This window comes from Chiroxiphia lanceolata, chromosome 3, assembly GCF_009829145.1.
Source record: "Chiroxiphia lanceolata isolate bChiLan1 chromosome 3, bChiLan1.pri, whole genome shotgun sequence".
Taxonomy (NCBI): Eukaryota; Metazoa; Chordata; class Aves; order Passeriformes; family Pipridae; genus Chiroxiphia; species Chiroxiphia lanceolata.
The window spans coordinates 33,852,909-33,880,403 of NC_045639.1; the positions used below are offsets into that span (position 1 = coordinate 33,852,909).

The window sequence follows — 27,495 nt, forward strand, 5'->3', positions numbered from 1 at the left end:
AGATTTGCATGGTTCTTTTTATTCAAATGTTCTGAGATCTATTTTTTATGTACATATATAGGTATATATATAATACTTGCCATCTTTGGCAGCTGTTGTTTAATGCATACAAGGTAAACAGGTACTTTTCATAATGAAATTTTGCTTAGTTCGATGAGGGGTATGAAATACCAAAGCAGCTGCTTAGCTCACTAAAGCTGTTTCTGGTCTTTAATGATGAGTTTTCTTTCCAGTTTCACTACTTTCAGTATTTCATGACTTTAAGTCATCCAAGATTTGCTACAAGTAACACAAACTTTGTCAAAAGTTTTTTTGTTATTGTCTTTTTCTTACTTTTTTTTTTTTAAATTCTTCCCTTGGTTGTTGTGGGGTTTTTTTGGTTTTGTTTTGTTTGTTTGTTTATTTGGGTTTTTTTGTTCCATCTTTTCACTTCAAGCCTCAACAGGAGATTGAAGCACCTCTGAATAGATCTCATATAGAGACATGGTGGGTTTCACATGTGCACCATTTTAAAAATAAAGCAGGGTCACCCCCTTTGCCAATTTCCAGGAATCAACATCAAGTCAACATCAAGAATTTCTGTACAAAAAGCATGCCATAATGAGTTCATAACACAACAGCTACAGAAATAAATGGCAGCTTTCTTTCGTAGAGAAACTACAAATGAAATAAAATAAAGTAATGAAAAAACTTTACATATGACACACTTATGCAGAGCATCTATTTATTCCTGAGCAGGCTGGCAAGTATGTGTCAAGCTGGGGAAAGAGAGAAAAAGAATTTTAAACTGAAAAATTTATGGTCTGAAAAAGGCACAAAAGACAAAAATTCTGAGGCCCTTAAGAAAAAAAAAAGCATTATGAGAACCATTCTTAAACTGAATATATTTTACTGATCAAAATAGTATTTGGTGATGGTGATAAAATTGAGCATTGAAGTGATGCAAGGTATTGAAGAGCATATTTCTCTTTAACTAACAAAACCCCTGAAGATTTCAAATGGAAAAAACTGTCTGAAGAAAACACAAGTTTATCTCTTTAGAACCTTATATTCCAGTGCCTTTAGACATTCAGTATATAAATCTGGGTATAGAATCAATAGGAATTCAACCTAGAAAATAGTTCCTTTTTTTTTTTTATTAGTACTCTTTAAACTTTAATCTAATCTTTAAGACTGGTAAAATTACTTGTGGCAAGTGTTTAAGGTTGAGATTATGGGGTATGTTTCTTGTACAGGATTTGTAAAATACATTCTCATCTGTTTGAATGCAGACACATCATCACAGAGGGGACAGTGCATACAATTTATAAGAGAGATTTGTAGTAAAATTTAGAAACACAACAACAAATGTCTCAATATAATACTAACTTGGAAGCCAGGTGCAAGTTATTCAAACTGTACATGTACTTTTAAAAAGATATTGTCTTTTAAAATGTTTATATATTGAAGCATTTTCATTAAGATCAAACACTTATTAAAACCTCTAAAACTATAGCAGCAATATGGGAGCATATCTAAGCCACATGAACATTAATAATTAAAATAAAACGAAATATGAAACATTACATTTTTCAGATGTTTGTGTTAAAGAATTGGTAACACACAGTTACTTATGTCAGACCAAAGCATCTGGATTTGTTCATCTATGAACAATACCGTTGTATAGTTCAACATTATCATTTTCAAAGAAGTGTTGATTGCTGACTTTCACCAACACCATCCTGGAACGCGTCCTGGAGAACTCACTTGAATCCTTAATTCCAAGTCTGGCTACGATCCTTTTTTCATCTTTGCTACAGGAACTAAGGATGCTTTTAAATATGGATTCCTTGAAATAAGCCTTGTTTTATTTACACTATTCAAAGTTTACTTTTCCTTCCAACAACAAAATGTGCAGGAGGATTTACTACATGCTATACAATGTAAAAATAGACTTTAAAAAGTCTGAACAATGCAAGTAAAACTGTACAATGTTTGTTCCCTGCTCCAGTTCATTGCACTATTAAGTTAAAATGAATGAGTTGTCATGCCCAGACGACCTACTGTAGGATCAGAAAATCCACGTACACACAGAGGAGGCAAATGCATACTTCTTTTAGGTATAGTGCCAAATGAAAAAATACTATGAGTTATATCCACAGAAAGCTTCTCATCACAGAAAGGAGCATGGCTAATTCTGAAAGGCAGCCCTCTTCATGTAGGACACAGAACTGCAAAAGAACCACAAATACATCTTGATAAACATCAGTGAAGTTGGTCTGTATAAAAATGTAATGTATATACTAAAATATTTAAATGTTGAATTCTACCCTATTAGTAACACAGTAAAATCTAGAAATCTTTTGAAACTGGCAATTAAGTTATCAGCCTCTCTCAAAAGGTAATTAAGTGACACAACCCACTATCTTTAACTAGCTATCCAGAAATGAGGTAACTAAAGGTCATGTCTTAAACAGTGCTTTTTGAGTGTTCTATGAGAAAAGAGAACATTAAATAACAGGTGACACATGCAGTTATATTTTAAAAATATGCACTGACAATTTGAGATTCTAACTCTACTTTCTAATTCTGGTGCATGTACAAGAATCACACAGTGGGAAGATAAGACATGTCCTTCATGTGTTTCTCATTCCTGTTTCAACATAAGACACAAACCTCAGAGCAATCCAGCTTTCAAACCAATGCTAGCACAACACAAAAGCAAATAAAGAAGTCAGGTGTAACAATTAAACAAAAACTTCAAAGTCAAGAAAATAAATGTTCTCATTATCTGAAATACTTGCATAATTTAAAAATGGAATAAGGTGTAAATTCTGGCTTGATTAAAACAAAAAAATATTTAAGTTTTTACTTGAAAGGACAGACATGAAAGAGCAAGGTGAAAGATGGAAAATGACTGTTTTCATGACATCTACATTTAGAAAAAACAATACTAGGTATGTCATGCATTTTACTAAGTAGTAATGTATATCATATTATTTGTAGCACTGTATTTTTATGTCACGATTACTGTTTAAGGACAAGACTGTTAAGGAAAAGAACATAGAGCTTATCAATAAATACATCTTATAACAGTTTACTGTAATGACACATCTGATTACAAAGGCATTCAACTATGAATACATACTCATATATTGTTATATAATAGTTATGTTTCAAGGATGTCACAATTATTTACACTTATTTGTGTTCTTGAATAAGGAAAATATTAACCTTGAAAAGGTACAGAGAATGATTAATTAATTCATCCAGTCCAGAAGTGTGCCTTTTAAGATAAAGAATTTCAGTGTTGGTTTGGTACTTCGTTCCCTGTCAGCAAATTCATTCCCACACTCTTTTTCAAATCCCAGTTTTTACTTCATGATCCCTACCGATAAAATCTAATAACAATATTGATATATTAAAATATATTCAGAAAAAATTAAGTACAATTGCAAATGCTAATCAATTTCATGTTACCATCTATTTTAACTCTAAAGCTATACAATATTAAAATATTACACGAATCATATGCTGGTGGGATAAGAACTAAACTTTACTTGCCAAGGAAACCACTAAGTCCTTTTCCTTATTGTTAAGGATAGAAATGTTCACTGAAAAGTAAAAACAAACAGAACCCAACAAAAGGAAAAAATTCCCTTGAAAATAATTTGGGCTTCAGTAAGAGCAACATGAACAAGAGAAGGTAAGTTACTGCATTGGACCCAACTCTACACAGAACATGTACTTAGTCTGGCTTCTGAACACTTACCTGTGAGGAAATATTCCCTGTGGAAAAGAGCCAGGGGAGAGCTAACTGACCCCTGGAAAGAGGGACTTAAGCATGAGGAAAAAAATGATATTTTTAACATTTTAGGGGACACAAGGGGGCAGTAGAAATTGGGAAAAGAGGATGCTTTTAAAAAAGCAAACATCAGAAATAATTTCAAACCTAATAATCCTATTGAGAAGTACATATGTTTTTTTCCCCTAAGAGGAAATGCACTAAGTTGCACTGTTCTTTGTAATTTCTTTATTATACTGGATTTGCACAACCCATGTTCTGAGGATTTCTATTTGCAGCATTTCAGAAGCATTAGCTGGTTGTGAAAAAAAAAAGTACAAGAATGATCCATGGAAGATCAATAGGTGATCTGGCTGCAGAATTCTCCTTCAAGTTTCAATTCCATGCTCCAGCTCTTGCCCAAAATGTCTTGCCAAAACAAATCTATTCAATCATTATTAAATGAAGATAGTGACTATTAGACAACGCAGACAGAAGGGATCTGTGCATGTCTTCCTAAATGATCCAAATTTCGGAATTATTTTGGCATTTAGTTCAAGTTATTCAAGATAGTGAATGCTACAAAACACTCTGAATTTCAAAGAAAACATAAACTCATTTCACTGACTTTTGGGGTTTTTTTATTAGAACACCAGTAATGTAACATTTCCTGTTACATCACCACTTACTGCTCAACCTTAAGGTTCCATTTACCTTTCCAGGCTCACAGCATTCTTTTTTTATTTTTCCCATTGCATTGTGCCAACAATACTCTGGCCATTGTTAAAATAATCTTTTTCCTGATATTTTTTCTTCAGCTCTTGCTTCGAAACAATTTAAGTAACTTTTCAACAGTGGTCACCAATATCTGGGAAAGTTTACTAATAATTCTGTGGACAGCCACAACACCCACATAAGACTGCATATTCTAATTTCTTACATACCATAGAATAACAAGACAGTGCTGCTTTAAAAAAATCATTAAGGGTTTACTTTTAAGATTTTTTTTCTTTGCTGCGTAGAATAAAATATATATATATTTATAAATATATATAAAATAGAAACCTTGTCTGCACTTACCTGTGCAGACAAATGCCAAAATAACCAGATTTTCCATAAAGCTACACATATCCTACTGTCACATAGTTTTTTTGTTGTAAGATTGGACAAAATGATCCTCAAAGGAACAAGCAGTTAAAAGATTTTAACAGAACAAATATGTTTGGTGATATAATTCACACATTTCAAAGTTTCATTTCTTGATTAATGCTTAAGAAAAAGCAATAAAATCCATTTAGTTAAGACAACAGCTGGATCACAGAAGAGAAAATTGTAAAATGAATACAATTACCACCATACCATATGGATTATTACCACTGGATACAGAACTTCTTTTGGAAAACAAATTCAAACCCCTAAATCGTCATAAAGATTTTTACCTTGCCAAGACATTTTATGGTACAGCAGAATCTTCAAAAAGTAAGTCACTACTTTTATTTTGGAATGTAAGGAGTAGGCTGGAATTTCAGGTACAAAAGCTGAGCTAAAAGTTAATCTTAGTGATTGTAGAGAATTCACCTAATCTCCCTTTAACAAGCTTTAAAAGTAATTTCCAGACAATAGACAGGTGGTTGGAAGTATTTTGTGCCATGAAAGCCTCACTGAGCTTTCAGGTCAGAAGTTGTAGTTACGACTTCAGAAACAACTGGAAGACTTTGTTTCACAGGATAAATCTGCATTACAATGGAACACTGTTAGCTGAGTTATAAATATTTAACATAATGTCAACAGCTCAGTTAAGGCCACACCGAAAGGAAGAGTAAAACTCTGTGCTCCCTAGCTTGTACAACCGCCTGCCACTTGTGCACACAGACCCACACAGGATGAAGAAAGGCTTGGTCCTGTTCACTAAGGAAATGATAGCTGAGGGGAAATTGCCTTTTCCTTTCAGTATGAGTGATGTGAGTGATTAGTCTTTATACTCCCATCATTTGTGTTTTATTATTTAGAGATAACAGCGCTTGCTTGCATATGTATGATGTTTTTGTAATTGTCACATCTAGCTAGTAGAACATCCCTGGTGATTCGTAAGTCACAAACTTGCAGAGGCAGGAGGAAACTTCAGTTCAAGCTTCCTAGATCATCCTATCATTCGTTCAGGTAATCTACGTCTATAAGCCTTCTTTACAGGAGATTGCTCCATTTCCCTAGGCAGCCAGTTTCTTCTCAGTATCCTAGTGATCTGAAGGTTTTTCTAGATAGCTACATCTAAAAATAAGAGCAGACACTGTAAACAGCACTGTTAAATCCAATCACTTTCTACCAGATGTATTATGAAGAGCAAAAATTTTTAATTATTGACAACAATTGGGTCAAAGTTTGTGCCTCACAAAATTAAAGACCAGTGCCATTGCCATTAAAAAAACTTTGATCCTACATGGTTCTCAGCTCATAAGCAAATACATTTGTCTAATTTGAGATGAATTTTTAGAAAGGGTAAGTAAACAATGGAAAAATCAAAGGAATTAACTGAAAGGATCCCTGCATTCTTACTGTATGTGGTACTTGTGCAACCCTACACAAAACTTAGAAATTGACCTCTTCCAACAGGAAGTCTGTCAGAGCTTCTGGAATACTGAACAGCTCTTTTCAGATTTTCTTAAATAACAACATACTATATAACTTAAACCTGATAGTACTGTCAAATATGTGTAAGATGAGAATGTCTGTGTAAGAAATACAAAAACCTTTAAAAATCACCTGGAGTTAAGTCAAATGATTGTATATTTGAAAAAATAGCGAGACTTGGAAAGTAGGATATCAAAAGAAGAGAAAAACTTTCGCAGCACATGAAAAGCAGAATGTAATATACATTTGAGTGGCAGCTGTTTGTTCAGATCTTGGGAGTTTGATGCATATGCTAAACTTAAAACACTAAAAAAAATTGGTATCATTTATATGCCAAGAATTGAAGTAAGACCATGAGCATCAGTAAGATGTAGGCAAAAATGAAGTCAGAAGAAAAACATTTAAAAATAATTTAACAACCTGGAAGCTACCTGGAACACCTCCTTAAAGTAAAGTAAGCAGTGACTTTCAAAGCCTGAAATTCTATTAATATCATCAATGTATAATACTGGAAAATAAATGACTCATACAAAAACTTTTAAAATAAAATGCGAAGAAGCTATAACAAGTAAAATAGATAAATAATTTTTACTATTGATCAGAAGGCAACACTTAAAATAAAGTTATAAGCAGTCATATAGCAAATGCAGTTTGAGTTCTGATTCTGAAAAACCTGTACAACATAAGTTGTACCTATTTAACTTCATAAGCCAGATTTCTTTGCTCCTGCTGCTGTTGTTCAGCTGTTTGAATATACACTGCATACTTACTACATTATACTATCACAAACAAAGTAAACATGTTTTATTTATGAACTGTATAATCAGAAATCTTGAACAAAATAGAATATAAATGAAAGTTATGTTGATAGAAGGGCAACATAATTCATGAATTCTTTTCAAATACACCTTAAATGTACTTTAAGTTAATTTAGAATAAAATAAAATCCCTGCCAAAAAACACACTCACCCTTTAAAATATAGTCTGTTAACAAGCTTGGCACTTTCTCGCTATCTTCTTTCATGGCATGTAGAACTAAAGCAAGAAAAAATGTAAAGCCGATATTTAGCCATAAATTAAACACAACACTCAAAATAAATACCATGGAGCTGTTTCAACTACTCATAGGGACATTACTATCGGATTAGTCAGAAAACTCTTAATTGAAATATGAGAAGATACAATGAATGAGACACATCACATCTCCACCTTTCACTTGTGTAATTCTCACTGAACTCCACAGTACACGGACGCAAGAGTCCCATTTCATGTGGTTAATTATTACATAAAATATCATCAGACATAACAACAAAAAAGACCTCTTCCCTACAAAAAAAATCTCACCAAAAGAAAGCCACCACACCCAAAACTAATATGCGCTAACAACTATTGATGGGCTGGAAATCTCAGGCCACAAAAGTATACTCCATTACTTAATAGCTTTGATCTTCGCCTCAAATCATGGAACAATGAAGCTTTTCTGGAGAAATACTTATGTGACTTATTCTATGAAAATATTAGCGGCGGGTTTTTTCCTCCTGAAATGGTGAATTTAGCTGCTGTAGCTTAGAAAAATTTTAAATACGACTGAATTTGGCAATAACTTAGAATAATGCCAAAATGTCATTTTTTTGACGTATATGAAGTCAATCTTGTCCATCTTGCCTATTTTTGAAGAAAGGAAAGCACATGGAATAGCTCAACTTGACACATATAAGCTTGTCTGTTACTCCATAATGACAAACAATGACAACCCTTTATAAAGCACTCTGGACATGACTGAAAGAATCAAAAATACAGAATTATATCGAATAGCAGTAATCTTCAAATTCCTTGCACGAGACTCTAAACTCTAATGATAACAAGTGCTTAATAAAGTGCTTAATATCAATTTTTATGTTACAGACAGACACTAGTGTTCATAACTGTGGAATAATATAAAGCTTTGAAAGAAAAACCAACTGAACAGCCCTAAACATCTGCTTTACTGTTGGCCCTAACAACAGCAGAGAGTGAGTCAGAGACCTGCAATGCAGTCACAGGATGAAGTTCCAGCCACAACCAGCCCACAGAAGTCAATACTATGAATACTCTTTACAATGCATTTGTACAAGACATTCTGTTAATAAACTGTCAAACAACACAAAATGTTTTCAGGAGGCTTTAGTCTCTCTCTGCTTAATATTTTCAAGAGAAATTTAAATATGGCAAGAGGATAAAATTTCACTGCAGGAATAGACACAAAATGAGAAATCCATTTGTCACAAGATAAGTATGAATTAACAGCTAAGGGTGTCTACTGTAGAAAAATAAGGGGAATTTAATTCCTGCTTAAATATTTAATTTACTCCACAATTTATACATTATTTATTTTCTCTTTCTAGGAAATAACCAATGAGCCTTTTACCATCTCAGCCACCTGTGGAATCACAGAACTGTGCTGCTGAAAATCACCTTAAGACATAGTTAGATCCAAAGCCCTGCACTGAGATCTCATAAAATACACTGACGCACTCTACCACCTATTTTTAAACTGTTCCTATAAACCTCAAAAGAAGGAGATGCCATTGACTCCTAGAGATGCTCTGTTGTATTAAATCACCTTAGTAGGTAATTTTTAAAAATACAACTTTATTTTTTCTTGCAAATTAGAGTTAAAAAAACCCCCAAACAACCAGAGAACTTAGAACTTATAAATAATTTTGAGGATCTGGCTAAAAAGATGTGAAAAACAGGGAATTCAAAGCATTGTCAAAACTCTTGTTTGGTTTGGAATTCCTAATTATAAAAATTTACTAACAAAAAAACCAAACTACAGAGAGAAGGCAGCTATTTTAAAGGCAATCAAGCACAATCATTATGCAACTACTCACAAGTATGTTGACATCCACTTCAATTTTTCAAAGTCATTACAATAACCTCAATAAAGCACAGCAAGTTTAAACAAACAGGGGTATATTGGGCACTACAAGACAGTATTGCCAAATTACATGACATGCAGTATTTTCCATAAGGCCCAGCTGTCAAAATAATGTGAGAACTTTTACTTTCTGATACATGCAAGTTTCTAGCCTTCAAGGTTTCAATGAACAAATAGAAAACCAACATACCACGAAGGCTCAGTTAAAGCTGGCCGAAACATATGGTTAAAAATCATACAACTTTACATACATGGCATAGGGTAAGGGGGAAGAGAAAAGTATATGGAGGAATGGTTTGGAGCACACACAATTGTAAATACAAAGAGGAAAGGATCACTGGGGGAAATTCATATGCTCACTTTTGGTTAATGTTTGAAGATCTTCAACAGATGGGGGTCCATTTTTCTTCTCATAAGGAATGACGGTTGTTAAGTACTGTCAAATGAAAAACAGAGTTAGCTGAAGGTCCTTTCATGCAACTTTGTTGCTTGCATTTTATTTTGCAAAAATTGTAGCAACTGAAATTGTTAGCCACAAATAATTAAGATTCTACCTTTCCTATCCCAAAGCCTTTATCACAGAAGCCAACTTCTATTTTTTTTTCCAAATTATGTGGCCATCTGAGAAGCCATGCAGCTAAACACTAAAAAAAATATTTAAAAAATTGGAGCTGTTTACAGTATAAAGTTTCTCTGCTATGCTTCTTCCTCAGAGCCTATGCACACCAATAGCGAAATCCTTCCTCTTCTCCCTCCAGAAGTCCTTCATATACTTAAAGTACTTCTTACAATCAAAAAAAAACTCAAAGAACAACCTTTCCTCAAACAACACTATAAATGCAGATGAACAACTTTCAAACTTGCTCTTAAAAAAGAGTATAAATATCAAGCAGGCATCATGAGTTGTGCCTAAAATCAGAAAGTAATTCTTTCCAGAAAATACATAAAAAACCTTTCCAGGTAAATATGGATGTAACCTTCAAGTAACTTGGGAAACTAAGAACAGTCACCTTTTTAAAGGATTCCAGAGCACAACTGATGCAGGCTGTTGAGGTACCTTAAGTAAGGCATTCAGGTTTGCGGGAGAGTGCTAAGAAGTATTTTGGGAAAAAACCTAAACAAATCTTCAGACTCGAACTTTGTTTGAACAGCCTCAAAACAGCCGCAAGACTTTCTCAGTGACTGGTTAACTCATATCAAGAACATGAAATATTCCAAAGATTTTGACAGATCAAAGCCCAGTCGCAGCTCTGAAGGTGATCTCGTCCCCTATGCAAAGAAAATTAGGATGCCCCTAATTTCAGTTAGGTGAAAATGAAAATGTACAACTTTCACCTTGTGCTGCTTTACAATTCCAACCAAAAAGAACAAGGCGAGCCTAATGAAACACAAGGCCCCACTATTTGGAATTTGATTTAAATTATCCATTTTAATAGCTGACTGTGCTAACAGATTGCTTCAAACCAACTCAATTTTTTTCTATTTACTGAAATCTTTAATTCTTGTCTGCTTAAAAAAAAAAAGGCAAAAATTTCTCACCTCTTTCAAGATTTCCATGCCTGCAGTGCAAACAAGACTAATTTTCAAATTTCTGAAGCAACCCTATTGCTTTTATTAAATGCATTTTAGATATCTTAATTTGCAGCCTATGTGGATGCATATTCTTCTTAAAGAGGTCAGCATTTAGAAAGTACTGAAATCACTGGAATTTTCTCCAGTGGATAAACTTCCCTCAATTCAGTTTGTAAGAATTTAACAGGAACTTTATTATGGGTTAAGAGCTACAAGGTAGTAGGCAAAGTAACTCTCAACCCCTCATCCAACTTGAGACCTGTGTAGTTCTCCATGCAACAAGCAGAAAACACGTCATACAAGGTAAAAGGTCTCCTCTCCTAGTAACAGCACTTCAGTGAGAGTCAAGTGTAACTCAGACTCTGGTGAAGAGGTTCACTTTGCAGAAGAGATTTGAGTTGTTGCCAAATGCTGCTACAACCATTGCCATGTTTTCAGCAGGACTGTGCACCTCACGCTCAAAAACATCATCTGTCTAAAGTCAAACAGACTCAGTTCAGTGTCACTTACGGGAACAAGTTGTACGGGATGTACTGACACCTCACCAAGACCTTCTGCAAACATAGGGTGCTTTTCTCCCTGCCTTTTCTTTTGGCATTTTCTCACATCCACTCAGCACAGCAGAGAAAAGCATGTAATGCTTCTTAGGAAAGAGTCAATTTTCAATCTCTTTTATAGGAGATGTAACCAACCAAGGATCAGCAGAGAAGTGTCCACTTAACGAAATGACCAGAATCGATAGCTAGATATAAGGCTGTTGAATCTGCAAATGTCAAAGATGAAAGTGGATCTACTAACTCAGAAATCAGACCTCTGTCTTCTTCAGCCTTCAGAACTAAGTGGCATTGTACCTTTTACCTAGACAATAAACTACCAGGACATGTTTCACTGACCAAACATCGATTTATCCCTGTTTTTCTTCTCCTGTAAACTCCACCTATTATTTTCCCTCTCTAATAGTAAAAATTAAAAAAAAACAGAAAAAGTGATTTCTTTCCTAGTTTCCAGAAAAAATTCTTTTTCTCATCAATACTTTGCAGCTGTAACAATCAGTTTCTATAATAACACTATAAAAACTCATTCCATAAATTGCTGTGTGAAGGATAACATATGAAAAGGATGAAAAAGGGACTAAAGTGTAGCTGACTGACATGACCACTTATTAAATCTGTGACCTCTAAAATTTTGAAGCAGATTTGATGATAAGCAGCAACGCCCATCAAAATTTGTAATCAGAAAGTGTCTGATATGCCTGAAAATCAAAATTTGTAATCAGAAAAAGTGTCTGATATGCCTGAAAATCAAAATTAAGATGACTATCTTGAATTTTCTTATGGAAGTATGATCACAGAAAGAGCTACAAACATTTCAATGGCTTTTATGCAGATGGGTGTTGGGTTTTTTTTCCCAACTGCATTATCACATGGGAACAAGAAGTGCTCATTGGAAGTTTATCTTTCAATGCTGAAGAACTCCAATTAATTTTCACTTATGTCAAACATACACACAGAAAAAAGGGCTAAAATTTAAAAAAGGAAGTACCCACTATCAGAGGGTAGTAGAAGGTGGGAAGTACCACTTAAAGACTGAAGAGTCCTAAAATAAGTGTTCAAACTCGCCATAAACTTTATGTTGTGACATTATGTGTAGGAACTTCTGCCTTCCCAGGCACACAAAAAATTGTCTGTCCTTGCATTTTTTTTAATCGCAATTCCAGACTGTTAACTAACTCTTCCCTGCTAGCAGAAAACACATGAATTTGAGTTTATAATGACAATACACCCTGAAAAAATCCACTCAAATTAATACTGTGAGAGTAGCACTAAGAAACTGAATATCTGATACTTGTTTTACTTTGCAACTTGATACAATAAGAAGATGACACCAGTATTTCAGAAGCAAGGCCAGGGGTTTGGTAATTTGACAAAAAAGCCCAATCAGACAAAAACCTTCCAAACAGAAAACAAATGCCATAGAAAAATGGATTTCTAGGAACTAAATCAGAACAGATTTAATTATCTTTCCCACCTTTCTCCAGTATAGTTCATATTATTTCCATGATCCTTTAGGATAAAGGAAGGACAAAAAAACCATAACCCCACTAACAAGGATATCGTATAAGATAAATCAGGGGAAAAGTATGATCAACATGAAGAATAACATTAGTAAATTAACTCAAAAAATGACTGGAAGAGTTACCCACTCTGTTATTGTTAACATATGATTATGCTACTTATGTCTAAAAGGAAGCAGTGAAAGTCTTTTAACAAAAAGTGTGATGGGATGGCATAGCTAAATATGTTCATGTCATGAAAATACATGATATTTAAAATGCCTAAGGATACAGGTAAATAGTTGTATATATATAGCAAAGAAAAAAACAACAGAGCTATATCTTTATTAGTACTGAGATAATGTACTCAGTTAGGTAAGCTCTGCACATGTGTTCAAGATCCTGAAAGCTGGGGACAAATATCTGGATCAATGTATTCATAAACTCTCATATATATCCCTTGCCTGAGTAAGTGTGTAAGTCCATGATTTCTAACCTCATGCTTCGGGAATGACTTGAGTGTTGTCATTTTACCTCCTGAAGTCCTCTGCAGGATACAACACTCATCTCCCAGACAAAAGCCTAATCAGCCTTAACTTCTAAACTACCAGACAATTTATTGCCTCAAATTATTTTTCACTGGGAAAAAAAAATTAACTCTAATGCACTCCTTTGGCACAACTCCATTAACTATAATGCGTGGGTATGTGTTAAATAATGTGAAATACCAATATTTTGTAATGGGTGCCAAAAGACTAAATAATAGCATAAGCATTAACAGTTCACTAAAATACAGAATGCATTTAATAAAATACATACTACATTTCTGAAATAAACAGGCAAGTATTATTTTGAAATAAGGTATAAACTCTTGCCTCTGAGGGACATACAACATCTTGCCTATGGCTCAGGTATTTTATATCGGTAATCTGCATTGCACACATTTCACTGCTTTTAAAATCATGCAGTTTCCAAAGGCAAAAGACATACAATACAGCCTATGCATTTTCCAGGTTCTACTCTGTTTTTAGATATATCAGTTCTGGACACTTGAAGAAAAAAGAAAACAAAACCTTTTTTTCACTTGGGGGTAGTGTGCAAGTTGTTAATGCTGAAGGCTGAAACGCTACATCTAGCCTGATACATATTCTTTGACTAGATATTAGATTTTTACAGACATGCAATGTTATCTGAAGCATGCATCATGGCAAAACAGACTTTTAGTCTGGGGTAAGAAATACAGGTTATTAGCTCCGTGCATCAGAGTATCAAGTCCTGACTCTCTCGAGCTGTTGAGGAGAGAAAGAGACTGAAGGCTGATCAGAGTCCTGAGGCAGGGAAGGAGCAGAGATTCCAACATTTTATCCTATTTTTAACTGTCTCAGCATTTATCTTCAACTACTGTCAATTTTCAAGATCTCAGCTCCTGAAAGTGCAGGCAAAGAATGAGAAAAAAGAGAGAAGATAGCCCAGCACCTGTTTCTCTCCACTCGAGTTTCCAAACGTGTGGCGGAAGCCATTCTGTATGACATTTGAGATCCCTTCCATGCTGAAGCGCTACAAGCAGTGAAAACACAGCAGAGAGAAAAAAAAGGGACAGAGAAAAGTTCAGAGGACTATTAATCAGCATTTATCAAGACTGTGAAAGACAAATGACAAAGACAAGCTCTGAGATGTATTTCAGCACATTTCTATTTCGTCATTCATCTACTTAATTTTTATCATTAAAAAGCAAACCTTATAATGGCAGTTAAGCAATATTTCTACATCAAAATTTATTCAAATAAAACCTTCTCACTGCAAACCTGATAATCGAGACTTGCCTTTTAAGCTTGTTTCATTTTGGAATGTAAAAAATAGCATTTTTGAAAGTTTAGTTCGCAATAAAATCTCCTCTAACATTTGTGTTTGAATGATATACATTTAAAGACACTGTTGATACCAATTTTTCAGATTTTTCGGATTTTAGGCACCTACTAGAAACACTGTTCAGTCTCCACCTCTTTAAAATGTTTTACGTTTTCATGCTTCCTTTTCCACAACTGAAGCAACAATTATAATTCCCCCTTTTCTGTAATATGATAAAACATACAAAATTAGTTAATAATACACCCATATTGATTTCAAGCACCATTACACAGAATTGTGGAATCCAAGTAAAGAAAAAATAGTATATAATCCAACCACAGTTTTTTTTCCTTGAACTCTGTAATCGTTTTTGCTTGCTGGAGAAGACAAATGAAATAAAATAAAATAAAAAAATCAAAATAATTTTGATGTTTTGCATGCAATATAAAAATCAGCAACTGACAAGAATATAAGAAGAAGAAACTGTCAAGCTGCTGAAACAGGGCAGTAAAAAGACCACACCTCAGCATGTTTATCTGAATGTATATATATATGGGAGGGGGAATAAAATGTGCTGTAATACAGTATTCATTTGCTTTCTAAAGCACAACAAGGTCAGTAAAGACATAAATGTTACCAAAGCCATCTTAACCCTTTTAAGATATCCTACTTAAGGGAACTGGTATCTTCAAGCCTGGACTATTTCTAATTGCTCTCCAGTTTGCCTTTATGAGAGAGGTAAAAGTTTTAGAACTCTAAGAAACTGATTTACCCAAAGACTGTATCAAGGATAAAAAATTACAATATCTATTTTCTTTCAAATTCAATTATAGTATCTACAGGAGAATTCATTTTCTTAGAGTATGAAAATTTAACTCTACTTCCAATCTTTGTATTTAAATGAGACTTCACTACAGTTAATAAAATTACTAATTTATACATTATTTATTAATAGAAACTCACTCTTCACAAAGCTACTTGAACATACTCTCTGTATGCATATTCTCAGCACTTTCTTAAGAAAAAAAAGAAAAAAAAAGGAGTGTTGAAGTAAGGAAGTTTGCACCTCCTTCTGGGAGAGGGCTCTCAACTTTGTATCTAGTGACAGTGAAAGCTATTTTCAAAGGAATCACACATGTGCAGCATACAGTCTTACTTACGAGCTAGTCTGTTCACTCCCTCTTAGAAAGCAACCTGACACATCAGCATCTTCAAGCGACCAAATACAAAAATATCTTATACTGGGACAACATACAGTTATATTTGTAAGCATCATTCACGTTTCTAAACTTGAAACTAACTAGAATAGCTTATGAATCACTTGACTCAAGTTTCAAAACCAAACAGTTATTTTTCTTTCTAGATAAAATACCCCTTTTTGGTTTTCCATGACTGAGAACCAAGAAGGAACTTTTCACTGTGCTCGTGTAAAGTGATGACAATTTTGTATGCTTTTCCAGACATATACTTTCTTAGAGTTTCATTAACATTTAGCTACACACATAGATTTTTCATTATAGAGAAGAGATCAAAACCCCATTTAGGTTACATCACAGGTATCTTATTCTTGTAAGTTTAGGAATAGATTCTGAAGTGTTTATATTTCATTATAAATGTTCAGTCTTTATATTTGAAAAGCAAACCCCAAACCTTTTAATGTCCAACTGAAGCATTCCTTCTGGGACTTAGCCAAGATCTACAAAACCACATTTTTTGCCTTCTGTAAGAGGCACTAAAAAATTCAAACATTAATATCGCAAATAATTTAAAATTATACTAGTCAGATAAGAAAGAAAAAATTGCATTGACAAGCTAATAACCTAATTTCTTTTGTTCTTTGACTCCTCTTATTGAACTCCACTTGAAAGACATTTTTGTTCCGTTTTTCCTTTTGCTGCTGTTCTGTAAACAGTAAAACAAATTCTCCCCACCCTGTACATCTGCACTACACTTTGGCCTTATCCCTGTCTCCTGTTGGATGTAGTAACTCTGCCCCAGGTTAAGAGATCTGGGGTAAGACTTTCACTTTTTTCCTACCTAGAAACCAATACAATCAATAAATATCTGTACAACTACACCAACAATATTTCCTGCAAGACTAACACGTACTAAAATTCACACAGTGAAACCAAACAGATGAGTTTGCCTACTGACAAAAGAACACAGAGCAGTACATCCACAGACAGTATTTTCTGCAAGAAAGGTATGCTGGCTCCAGGCTAATTTGCAAACAGTTAAAGGAATCTTTTTTGAGTATGGGAAGAGGAAAATATTATACGACTTTGTGAAAAAAAATTCTCAACAGGAAGTGCCTAAGCCTTGTTTGTGAATGAAAGCATAGAAGCAGGTGTACCAGGTATCTTGATATAATCTAGAACTACTACTTCCCATTCAGAAAAAACAAAACACGTTTTAAAAGTATAAAGAGCCATAAAAATTTTCTTACTGTTCCAGGCATATGACCTCTTTCTTGTTTGCCATTCTGAGGACTACCATTTTTCAGCTTCTTTTTCTTCTTTGCAGTTTCTTTGTGTTCTCGCTGTTTGTTTTGCACTTCAATGAGGACAGAAATGAAACTGTTTTTCACTTCCTTCTCAAACTCCAACTCATCTCGTAGAGCCAGCTGCTGTACCAGTTCCTCAGAATAATCCTTAATAGCAGTTTCAATTTCTTCTAGCAGTTCATTTAATTCAGCAACAGACAATCTTTTTATTCCTAAAAATATTTCATATAAAAAGTAATCTGTCAAGATTTTAAGCATGAGAAAACTTACGGGGATTAAAAGAAAAAAGTACTCTGAAATTTCTCAAAACAAAAAATTCAATTCTTAAACTATATTTAACTCTTAACTATATTTAAACTCTAAAATAAAATTCCTAAAAGAATAAACACATCCCAGAGGCAACAAGATTAGCAACAAGAAGACAGTTAAACTTTTTTCTTACTTCTGAGAAATCTGAGATAATCTGCAAATACGAAGAGAGTGTTGGTAGTTAAGGAAGCTGAAATAAGTGCTAAACTTCTGACACCACTGTAAACTATTACTTTCTGCCTGCACTCACTGTTCAAAGTAAAAGGCCTTCATATTTTCTGACGACAATCAAAACTTTGGCGTTTCTGGAATCCCTGGGTTTTTCACCCATAGCAATACAGAAACTATATTCTATGAGCAAGAAAATCTTCTTGGTGATACTGCTAAGGTATGCATGCATATTAATAACAATTTGTGCCAAAGTTTTATGACAACATTTTTTGCAGTATTTAGCAGAAAAACTAGCATAATTCTCCAAATTTTCCACGTAATCAAAAGCATGGCCTTGCATTGCCTGAAACAAAAACCTAGATCAATAGCATTAATGGTTTTGAGATAGCATGAGACTGAATTGGTCAAAGCTAAATCAGAAGCTTGTAAAATGTCAGTTTGTAAGGAAAAAACAAACATCCAGGTTTGCATTTCAAAGGTACTACTGGGTCATGTGTTACAGAGAGTGAAATTATGATCAAGAAAATGTTCTGAGGCTTGCCTGGGTTAGAAATGAGCACATTCTTAGAGGACTGCTTTTTGTTCCAGTTTAAGTCTGACACACCCAGGAAGCTAGTAAGTTCCAGCAGTTGCTATGTCAAAGACCATAATTTTAAATAGCACTTGAGAAACAGCTAGTCCTGATTACACTGATGAATACAATCTGTTTAAGGACATGGAATAGATGTTTGCAATTATTTAGTTTCATAAAATTAGTCTAGTAAATATCATGTCTAAAAAAATTCTTGTAAGGGAAAACACTGACAAGACAAGTGTTGAAAAATATAAATAAAGCCACAAACTACAAAAAAGTGTTGCTCTTAGAAGCATCAAAGGTAATACGTGACATGTAGATTTTCTCTCTTAAATTACAGCAGGGAAAATTGATTGTAGAAAGCTCCTTGTCACTTATTCAACTAAAGAAAAAGCAATTAAACCTGTTAAGACAATTCTCTATCAAGGAGACCTTTTCAGAGTAGCTTAGGCCTTAAACTCTGTTCAAACCCTATTACAGTACTGAGAGAGAGCACCTGTGAGTCCCAACACTTAAAAACTAGCTTCACAGCCTAAGAAACAATTGTTCCAAAAACATAGGTGCAGGCTACCCAACTGCAGTTCTGACTTGTTTATGATAGATCAATTGTCATTATCAAAGTCTACAAAGGGCTACATAGGAAATACTCAGCTAATGTAGGTGAGTGAAGCAGAGGAATTCAAATACAGAAGACTACATGTACTGAAACTTAGACATGTAGGCTAAAGAACTCACTTGTGTAACCACAGCTTGACTGTTGGACTGCTTTAATACGTGTCATTTCCTACCCAAGAAAAAACTAAATACAAGCTTTGATTTCCTGCTCTGAATCCTAAACATGAACACCTCTGTTCTATCCTATAAAAGCCAGACAGTTTCCAGCAAAGCCTGCAAAAATTTCAGAGATGCAGACCGACACTGAAGCACCTTCACACACTGAAAAAAGGTAACAAGAGCTTTTAATAAAATAGTGACCTGAAAGACAAGAAAGCAGATTCTGAGAAACTGGTGAAGCAAAGTTAAATTAACTGCCAAAGTAACTCAAGGCACAGTTCAGTCGAGACTGACCTTTAAACCATAAAGATGCAACAGAGAAGATGGACTCAAGACAAAGCAAAATAAATATGATATGAAATACCAAGCAAGCTTGATTAGCTCCAAACCTAAAGACATATGGAACTGTCAGGAAAGCAGGAAGCCCTGCTGAACACAATACATTTTGCTTTCACATTCCTTAAATTTATGTGTTGAGACAGTTGAGAGTCCAGCCATGAAAATGGTATCTCCTCCATAAATCTGAAACATAGCAGAAACTGTAAGCGATGCCCCAAGAGGTCAGCCAGTTTTCTGAATCTTCTACAGTTTATACTGATGACCCAGACTACAGGAAAGAAAGCACTAAACTTTATAAGAGGGACCAAAGTATAGCGACTGTCTAATGAATATTATTCGTATCCCTATCTCCTTCTAGAATTGATTGTGACAAATGCATACATTAAACAAATTTTTCCATCATGAAAGTGGTTAGTCACAGGTTTCTTTTTCATACAATTCAACCTACTACAATTAAACTATACATGTAATTTCTTTGCTTTTGTGTAGGGAAGCACAGATGATTTAATTTGAGTAGAAGATACAAAGGATTTTTTTAACTTTTAAACTTTTTGAAGAGGAATGGGAGGACTGAAAAATATGCATGGTCCTTATGGGGAAAAAAAGGAATGGTCACCTTATTTTTGTGTTACTGTCAATGAAGATATGTTGTAGTGGCTGAAACAGTACCAAAGAAACACCCTTTTCCTTATTTACTGTATGGCTTCCAAGAGCTTTAGCTAAACCTAAACAGCATATGGGCATCAAGAAAGTGTCTCACTTTACAGAAATTGCGAAAGTTTAATAAACAATTACCAACTTATCACTCTACCCATGAAGAAATCCCATTCCACTGTATCAACCTTCAGAGTATTTGCTTTAAATTGAAATTCTATAAAGTTTTATTCTTATTCTTAGTTATGAAAGCTGACAAAGATAAGTCCTCTATTTATGTTCTTAATCTAGACTATTCTTTCAGGGCATTTTGAAAATATTTTTGAATACACATATATATCATAAGAAGACTTCCTTTGAATTAAACACATGGCCAACTTACCCTTTCAACTATTTTCAGTAAGCATAAGGGCAAAATACTTAACAAATATCACTTACTCTCTTCATAACTGTTGTTTGTACTGGATCTCTTAAGTGTCTGAATTTCCTGGGAAAGTATAGAGAGCCGATCTGACTGGGTGGGTGTTTCATCATCATCTGGATCAGGCGATTCCTGCATCATTTCCTCTATTTCTTCAATCACCTTTGAAAAACGAAAAGCCTTATGAAAACCCTCCTGCCTGAAGAGAAACAGCCTGCCATTTGATGAAACTAACACCAAGACCAGATGGAAGAGAGTCAACAATATCATACTGACATCCTGACATCCTCTCCATCCTCGCTCCCTGAGAATACCCGTATCTTGTCACAGTAAATTGGTAATCACGTAGCAAGCAGTGTGTTGAAACTACATGGTTATTTCTGTATGAAGGTACACATGATTCTGCTTAAGAGAACTGAACTAAAGAGCAAGCTGCAGTATCTTTCTTGAGTATTCAGCTGAAGGAAAACACACCAAAAACTAATTACCACCCTCTACTTCACTAAACTTCTCTACCTAAAAAACCCCAAGAAAACCAACCAAAAACCAAACCAAACCAAACCCCAACAAAAACAAAGAAACAGACAACAACAAAACCCCCATCTACCCACCCAAAATATCTCACACCAAACAAAAAAACTCAACCCAACCCAAACAACAAAAAACCCCCACCCCAAACAACCTCAGAAACAAAACCAAAAAACCCCCCTGAACAGCCCGAAAATCTACTGTGCCTATGAGAAGTTTTACGAACTGATCCACCATAACCTGAAGCTGATTTGCATCCCTGCACATAAGACTTGAGCCAGTCAGAAAGTATGAGAACAGAAATTCTGTGAGTGGAGAGCTTACTTTTCATTATACAAATGACCATAGTTCTACAGGACAAATTATTAACTAGACATCTGAATAAGTAACACATCAACTTTTACAGATTTAAAGGCTGTAATCATTGCTGAGATCCACCTCACAGTAAAAAAGAGCTGAGGCAGTTCAAGCAATCCTGTCTCTCATATTATTAATAATCCTCTTCATCAGAGTTCACAGGTAACCATTTAAATAATAAGAAAATATATTATTGTGTTTGCTTCCTAAAGCAGGATCTTAATAGACCATCATTAACCTTACTCAGAAGAGCAATTTCCATGGGTTTGGAGCCAAAGTCTTTAGGCACTAAGTAATCTGAAATCTTACTAGCAGAAACATTGATCTGCTCTCAAGTTAGTCAAAAACTTCAAAGAATTGTTGCTAACAATAAAGCCATGTGAAGTTATGAATTGCCATACAGTCATGCTGGAAAACTACAAACTCTACCACACCACTAAGATTCTGAAAATATTCCTGCTTTTTAACTCTTACACCTGATTTAGTAGCCTTTCTGACTGATTCATGGTAAGAAATGCGTAAAGATTTCAAAGACCCTGGACTATCAACCTCACCTGAAGTACTGGAATACTTTTCAAATCTGAATGACATAGTAGTATCTCACACACTATTACAACCCTAAATAAAGAACAACCAAGAAGCTTAGCTACCATGAGCAGCAAGAACAACAACAACAACAAAAAAAAACCAGACTAAAAGAACATATTACACCAACAACACTAACTTTGCTGAACACTTTACCTGCTCTGCTGTGAAAAGTGGTTCTTCATTGATACAAGAAACAATGATAGAATGCATATCCAACTGTTCTCTCAGCTCTTCATCATCTGACAGGTCAAGGTTCAAGTTATCATTTACCTAAAAAGCATGAAAAGGTGTATTTATATAAATATATATACACACATCCAAATGTGAGTGTATAAAATACATGTATATATTTAAAATCCAAAACTAATATTGAATTTTAAGAATGAAACAGATTCCGTGCCTGCAATAATGGAATCAATAATTCTTGCTGTCAAATAACCTGGAAAATGAAATCAAAACTGCAACTGCAGAAAGTTAAAATAGCCATCAGTCTTTAAACTCTTTAAATAATCTCTGCATATAAAGACCATATACACACTGACACATAGATATCTACATGGAAGGCTGTCAATCCAATGTAGATATTTAAATCTTAAGTGAAGATAGACACTTGTCAGCGGATGGTGAAAAACCTGCCTATAATATCTAACATCACACAAACCTGTTACTTTATGTGCTTTTACAGTTCTACGTTATCACTTAATAAAAGACATGGAAAAAAGCTGAGAAGAGCTGATACCAATACTGAAAATTGGTATCAGAACATTGGTATCACTCCAGATTATTTAAAAAAATACATTGTTGAATACCTCAGAGTCTTTTCAAAAAGAAAGAGAAGTAACACTGTTCCCATACATATACCATTAAATTATACTCATCCTTCCAAAACAAAGATATACATATAGTAAAAGAAAAGATTTAAATCCCCTCCTTAATTAGTCGTGTATATTTTACTCTCACACAGTGATATATTCTAGTTTATATACAAAGTTGTTAGTTTTTCCTGCATGTTGTCTATTACTAGATTCCAGCCAAACCAACCTAAAAAAGCCCCGCAGAGCTGCAAGCCCTAACCTTTGACATTTTTAACTCAATTGCTTCTACTGGTCTTTGGGCTAATTTACAAGCATTATGACTGGCTGTACAAAGTCCTTGGTCTCACTGTATCAGTTTTCAATTTTTGTTGTAATTCTCCAATTTTCCCAATTTTCTTCAGAAACCCTAATAGTTTTTAGATTCATTTTGAAGCTGCAACCAATATCCCCAGATAGCTCATCTATAGGGGAAAACATACAATTTACTTTTTTTCAGTCCTCAGAATGAAGTCAAATGTCCACTTTTTTCCCAGGATTTGAATTACAATTACTGTGCAGTGACAAGGCTCCACTAAGAATATCTCTTCACCTACTACACAGATACACTCCAATTTGTCATTTTTTTAACATCTGCCATCCTCAAATATTTTTCCATGTATACAGGATTACAGCAACAACAATGGGACAGTAAGCAAGGGTAAGTTTATCAAGAAGGAGATCAGCTTCCCCTTCCGACATGTCCAGAAATATTTGAGATTGTCAGGATATATTCTGATAATTTAGGTTAATAAACCACCACAGCATCAGCTGTAGCCTGCGCTAAAAGGAACACCTGGCTTTCCCCACAGCCACACTCCGTGCCTCCTCCTGTCCTCACAGCACCAGGGAATGACCCATTTAAAAGCAATCTAGCAAAAATAAAACAAACGAGTAATTATTGTTGTACCACTACGTACAACGCTTCCACCCAACCGCTTCTTTCACTCTCTGAGACGTATAAAAGTGTGCGCAGATCTGGGATGTGAAGCAACTGAGAGCAGATGAATCAGCCTTATTCATCTTACATTTTTTCCTACTAGAACAGAGGAGAAGTGCTTTAAGCACAACTTCCGCAGCATATTATTAGTTTCAAACGCATCACGGAAGTGTTGCTTGGCTGTTAGTATTCCTGGTAAGAAAGTTAAAACAAGCTGCTAGCTGGTCCATATGTGCTGTCACATATCCAGGAATACTGCTGAACACAAAGAAGCAGAAAAAAAGTATGTCAAACGCTCCCAAATGGACAGGCTTTACACATCAGAAGGCATGCCAGGTGGAGTGAAAGCTGAAAAACCTTGAGATATGTTTAATCCATAAACTGTTTTTCCCCTCTCCTGGCAGCACATCTAAGATTCTTTCTAATCCAGCAACAGCACTTTACACTTTTTTATGTACTTTCTTCATAACTGCCTGCAAATAACTTAAAAAACTATATGAAACTTTTTTAAAAAATATTATACTTAGTTCCTTATCGAGAAATCCATTAGTCTTCCAGTCCATTTTTCAGTGACACCAGGTCACAGCAGGGGGGGCTTGTATTTTTACTTAAAATGTAAGGATTTAATTACTCTAAAATCACTTAGAAAATCTGAATAAGCACTCTAATAAAAATTAGAATAAACACAAGTCAAATTCAAGGGATTGAATCAACATCAGTCTCAAATCAATAAAGTGAGTTCCAAATTGGCACCTTCCCGTGCTGAACCCCAAAAATATCCTCTTCAGCAGAACAATCTTCACTCCTGTCACATTAAAAGCATTTGTGGATTATCTAATGATGGCTAAAGTCAAAGCATTACCCTATTCTCAAGTTACACAGACAGATATTTTTACAACGTAACTCAACTTCACTATGTTTAAAAGATAAGCCACTCTTTTCCTCAGAAGACCTGTGAGATGGGAATTCCTCCTGGCTTTTCTTCCTGAAACATTTTAATCCACTTACAAGAAGATCGGAGGACAACCCTTTCTATAAACCTCTCTGAAGCTCTTAATTCCCTGTTCTCTCCCCAGACTGTTAGATAAGGAAAACAAAACAAACTCTGGCAATTCAGTGTCTCCTGGGCCACCTTTCCTGTTAAAGAAGCCATCTGACTGTAGACTGAGATGAACTTAAAAAAAGTCCACACTGGATTTACTAAATCAGGGTATCCCTGCCTCTTTTCCTCCCTTACCCACATCAGTGTCCAACATGAATCAGACAGTAGAAAGATTTTATGTGAAGCACTTTCTCATTTTACATTTCTTTCTATCATGCTCTGGCTCTAATGAACATTCATGTAGAACTAACCTTGCATTATTTCAACCCAAGGAGATGAAAACATACATCAATGGTTGTTAGATTTTTTATTTTTAAAAACCTCTCATGTATAATGGCAAGCATTAAAAATATTTTCAGTCATTTAATAACGACACTTTTTTATACAAATGCAAATAGTTTTATTTCGCTGCTGAGTAAAAAAGATCCAAAGAGGGTACTTCTGCTGATCAGAACTTACCCCTTTTTCGGAAAGATTCAGTGTTGGCAAGTGCAAAGCTCTGGTGTGGGAAGATTTCCAGTCAACTGGCATCACGTTACCATAATTATCAGTCAAAGCATTCCAAATCCTGCAGAGAGGAATAAAGGAACAAAACCACAGACCTTAAAATAAGCAGTAATTGATCAGCAATAAACATATTCTTAATGACCATATACCTCTATCAGTAACTATATCTTCCTCCCTAAATATTCATCTGCAAGTTACTCACAATATTTTTAATTTTGAAACTAAGAGAAAATGTTTTTTGCTAAACATAATTTATTTCCCTTTTTAAACAATGTACGCACAGAAGTGAAACAGAAGAAAAAATGAAGAGACAGCTTCCATGCTAATTATATAACCATACTCAAAATCTTTTTTGGGGGTGGATGAGCCCTTCCTTTAACAAAATTTGAACTGAGCTATAAATTCCATTCCTAATGCTGTTCCTGTTTTCCTGCTGCACATTAGCATAAGGAATTAGACTGAGTAGCAAATTCTGAACCAGTTTTTTTTTCTTTCCCTTTATGACAGAACAACAAACATACACAAATTATACTAAAACTTTGAAAGAATTTAGTTTTATCCAGAAGTACTCTTTCTGAGTTTAGCTCACCACTGTCAATCGTAGCTGTTTCTACAGTGGCAGTACCAGAACCTTGCACACGCAGACCCACCCTGGTAACCAGTTCAGACTTTCAACAGAGCAGCTCTGCGAGCAGGCTGCTTCCTCATCACTCAGCAAGCCCTGGCTTTCTGCTGTGGGTGGATGTTTGGAGTGGTTGCCTAGCTAAGGCTCAGAGGAGGTCAGAGGAATGGCTGAGCCAGACACAGAAGAGCAGATACAGCCCCATCACTGCCCAACGTGACTCATGGTTCTCTGAACTTACCTCACTGTTTATACCATAGATATCTAGTCTCTAGCTGACAGGCTTTTTTTTTTTCATCTCTTAAAGGACGACATACAATTTTGTTACCTTAAAGTAAAACCGCAGTATTTTTAATGAAGATAAGCTGACTGAATTTACTATAAAATTAGAAGTATAAATATTGGTAAAATAATGTTTAAAAACTGGAAATCAGCATGAATCAGAAAAGCTTTATTGCTCAGGGGAAAACCCCCCACAATTATCACGGTTGCAGCTGAGATTTCGTTCTTCATTTGCTTTCTGCACTAACACTGAGACAGCGGGCACTTTCCAAGACGCTAAACAAACACCACCCCCGGTCACTCCGAACTTCAGGACAGGTACTTCTCGTTAGCCCGGCGGGGTCAGAGGCTCAGGGATGCTCACACGCTTCCCTTGCCGTCACGGGAATAAAGCCGGAGGGCTCCACGTCAAACCCGCGCCGCGGAGGCCGAACGTGCCCTCCTGCCCGGGCCCGGCCGCTCGCAGCTGCAGCCCCGGGGGCGGGGAAAGGCTCCATTCCCGCAGCCCACAAGCCCTGCCGCGGCTCGCCAAGGCCCAGGGGCAGCGCTTTCTAGGACAGGGCTGTCAGGCCGCGCTGTCCACTCAGGCCGGGCCGGGCCCTCCCGCTCCCCGCCGCCCCCTCCGCACCCCCCGGCCCGCACTCACTCGTCGTCCTGCAATGCGCTCTGCTCCGTGAGAGGCCGCAGCGGAACGCGGCTCTCGCCGCCGCCGCCGCCACCAGCCCGGGCCTGCGGCGGCTCGAAGCAGAGGGACAGCTTCGCCCCGAGATCCCCGCCGCACCAGCCGCCCTTGTCGCGGGCGCTCTCGGGGCCGCTCCCCGCGGAGGGCTGGAATCCCGAAAAGTCCTGCCAGTCCCCCGGGTCCCGCTGCGAGGCCGCCGCCGCCGCCGCCATCGCCGCCACCGCAGCCGGGGACGCGGGGCCGCGCGCTCCCGGCCGTGCGCGCTCCCGGCGCCTCCCGCGGCTCGGGGCGGGCGCGGAGCGGCGGCGCTCGGCGGGCGGGGCCGGGCCGACAGGGCCCGGCTGTGCTGCGGGGAGCCAGGCCGGCCCTCGCCCCCGGCACATCGGTGTCTGTGCTGACACACGTCCCCGCTCCCAGCAGGGGCAGCTCATCGGGCATAAGAGGGAAACATAGAATAGTTTGGGCTGGAAGAGACATTAAAAAGACCACCTACTACCAACGCCCCTG

General features: G+C 36.1%; 1 protein-coding gene across 2 annotated transcripts; it reads right to left on the reverse strand.

The window, feature by feature from the left end:
- Positions 1-27,233, reverse strand: FEZ2 (fasciculation and elongation protein zeta 2). 2 transcript variants are annotated; one of them, XM_032682869.1, is made up of 9 exons: positions 26,953-27,231; positions 25,355-25,463; positions 22,156-22,272; positions 20,547-20,691; positions 17,231-17,499; positions 14,413-14,493; positions 9,672-9,747; positions 7,361-7,426; positions 1-2,210 (listed from the first exon to the last, which is right to left on the reverse strand). In XM_032682869.1, exons 1-9 carry the CDS (start codon positions 27,198-27,200, stop codon positions 2,194-2,196), a joined length of 1,128 nt encoding a protein of 375 aa, XP_032538760.1. In that variant the 5' UTR covers positions 27,201-27,231; the 3' UTR covers positions 1-2,193. The 2 variants fall into 2 exon arrangements, with proteins under 2 accessions (XP_032538760.1, XP_032538761.1); XM_032682870.1 differs by lacking the exon at positions 14,413-14,493 and having other exon boundaries at positions 26,953-27,233.
- Positions 27,234-27,495: the final 262 nt, after the last annotated feature.

What these genes read in the sequence shown, in the direction of transcription:
- FEZ2 (XM_032682869.1), bottom strand. Translation starts at nt 27,200, where the DNA reads ATGGCGGCGGCGGCGGCGGCCTCGCAGCGGGACCCGGGGGACTGGCAG. An exon ending in AAACAACAGTTATGAAGAGA is followed by an intron (nt 17,500 to 20,546) that starts GTAAGTGATATT and finishes AAATATTTTTAG; the next exon opens with GAATAAAAAGATTGTCTGTT. An exon ending in TCTTCAAACATTAACCAAAA is followed by an intron (nt 7,427 to 9,671) that starts GTGAGCATATGA and finishes TTCTTGCTTTAG; the next exon opens with TTCTACATGCCATGAAAGAA.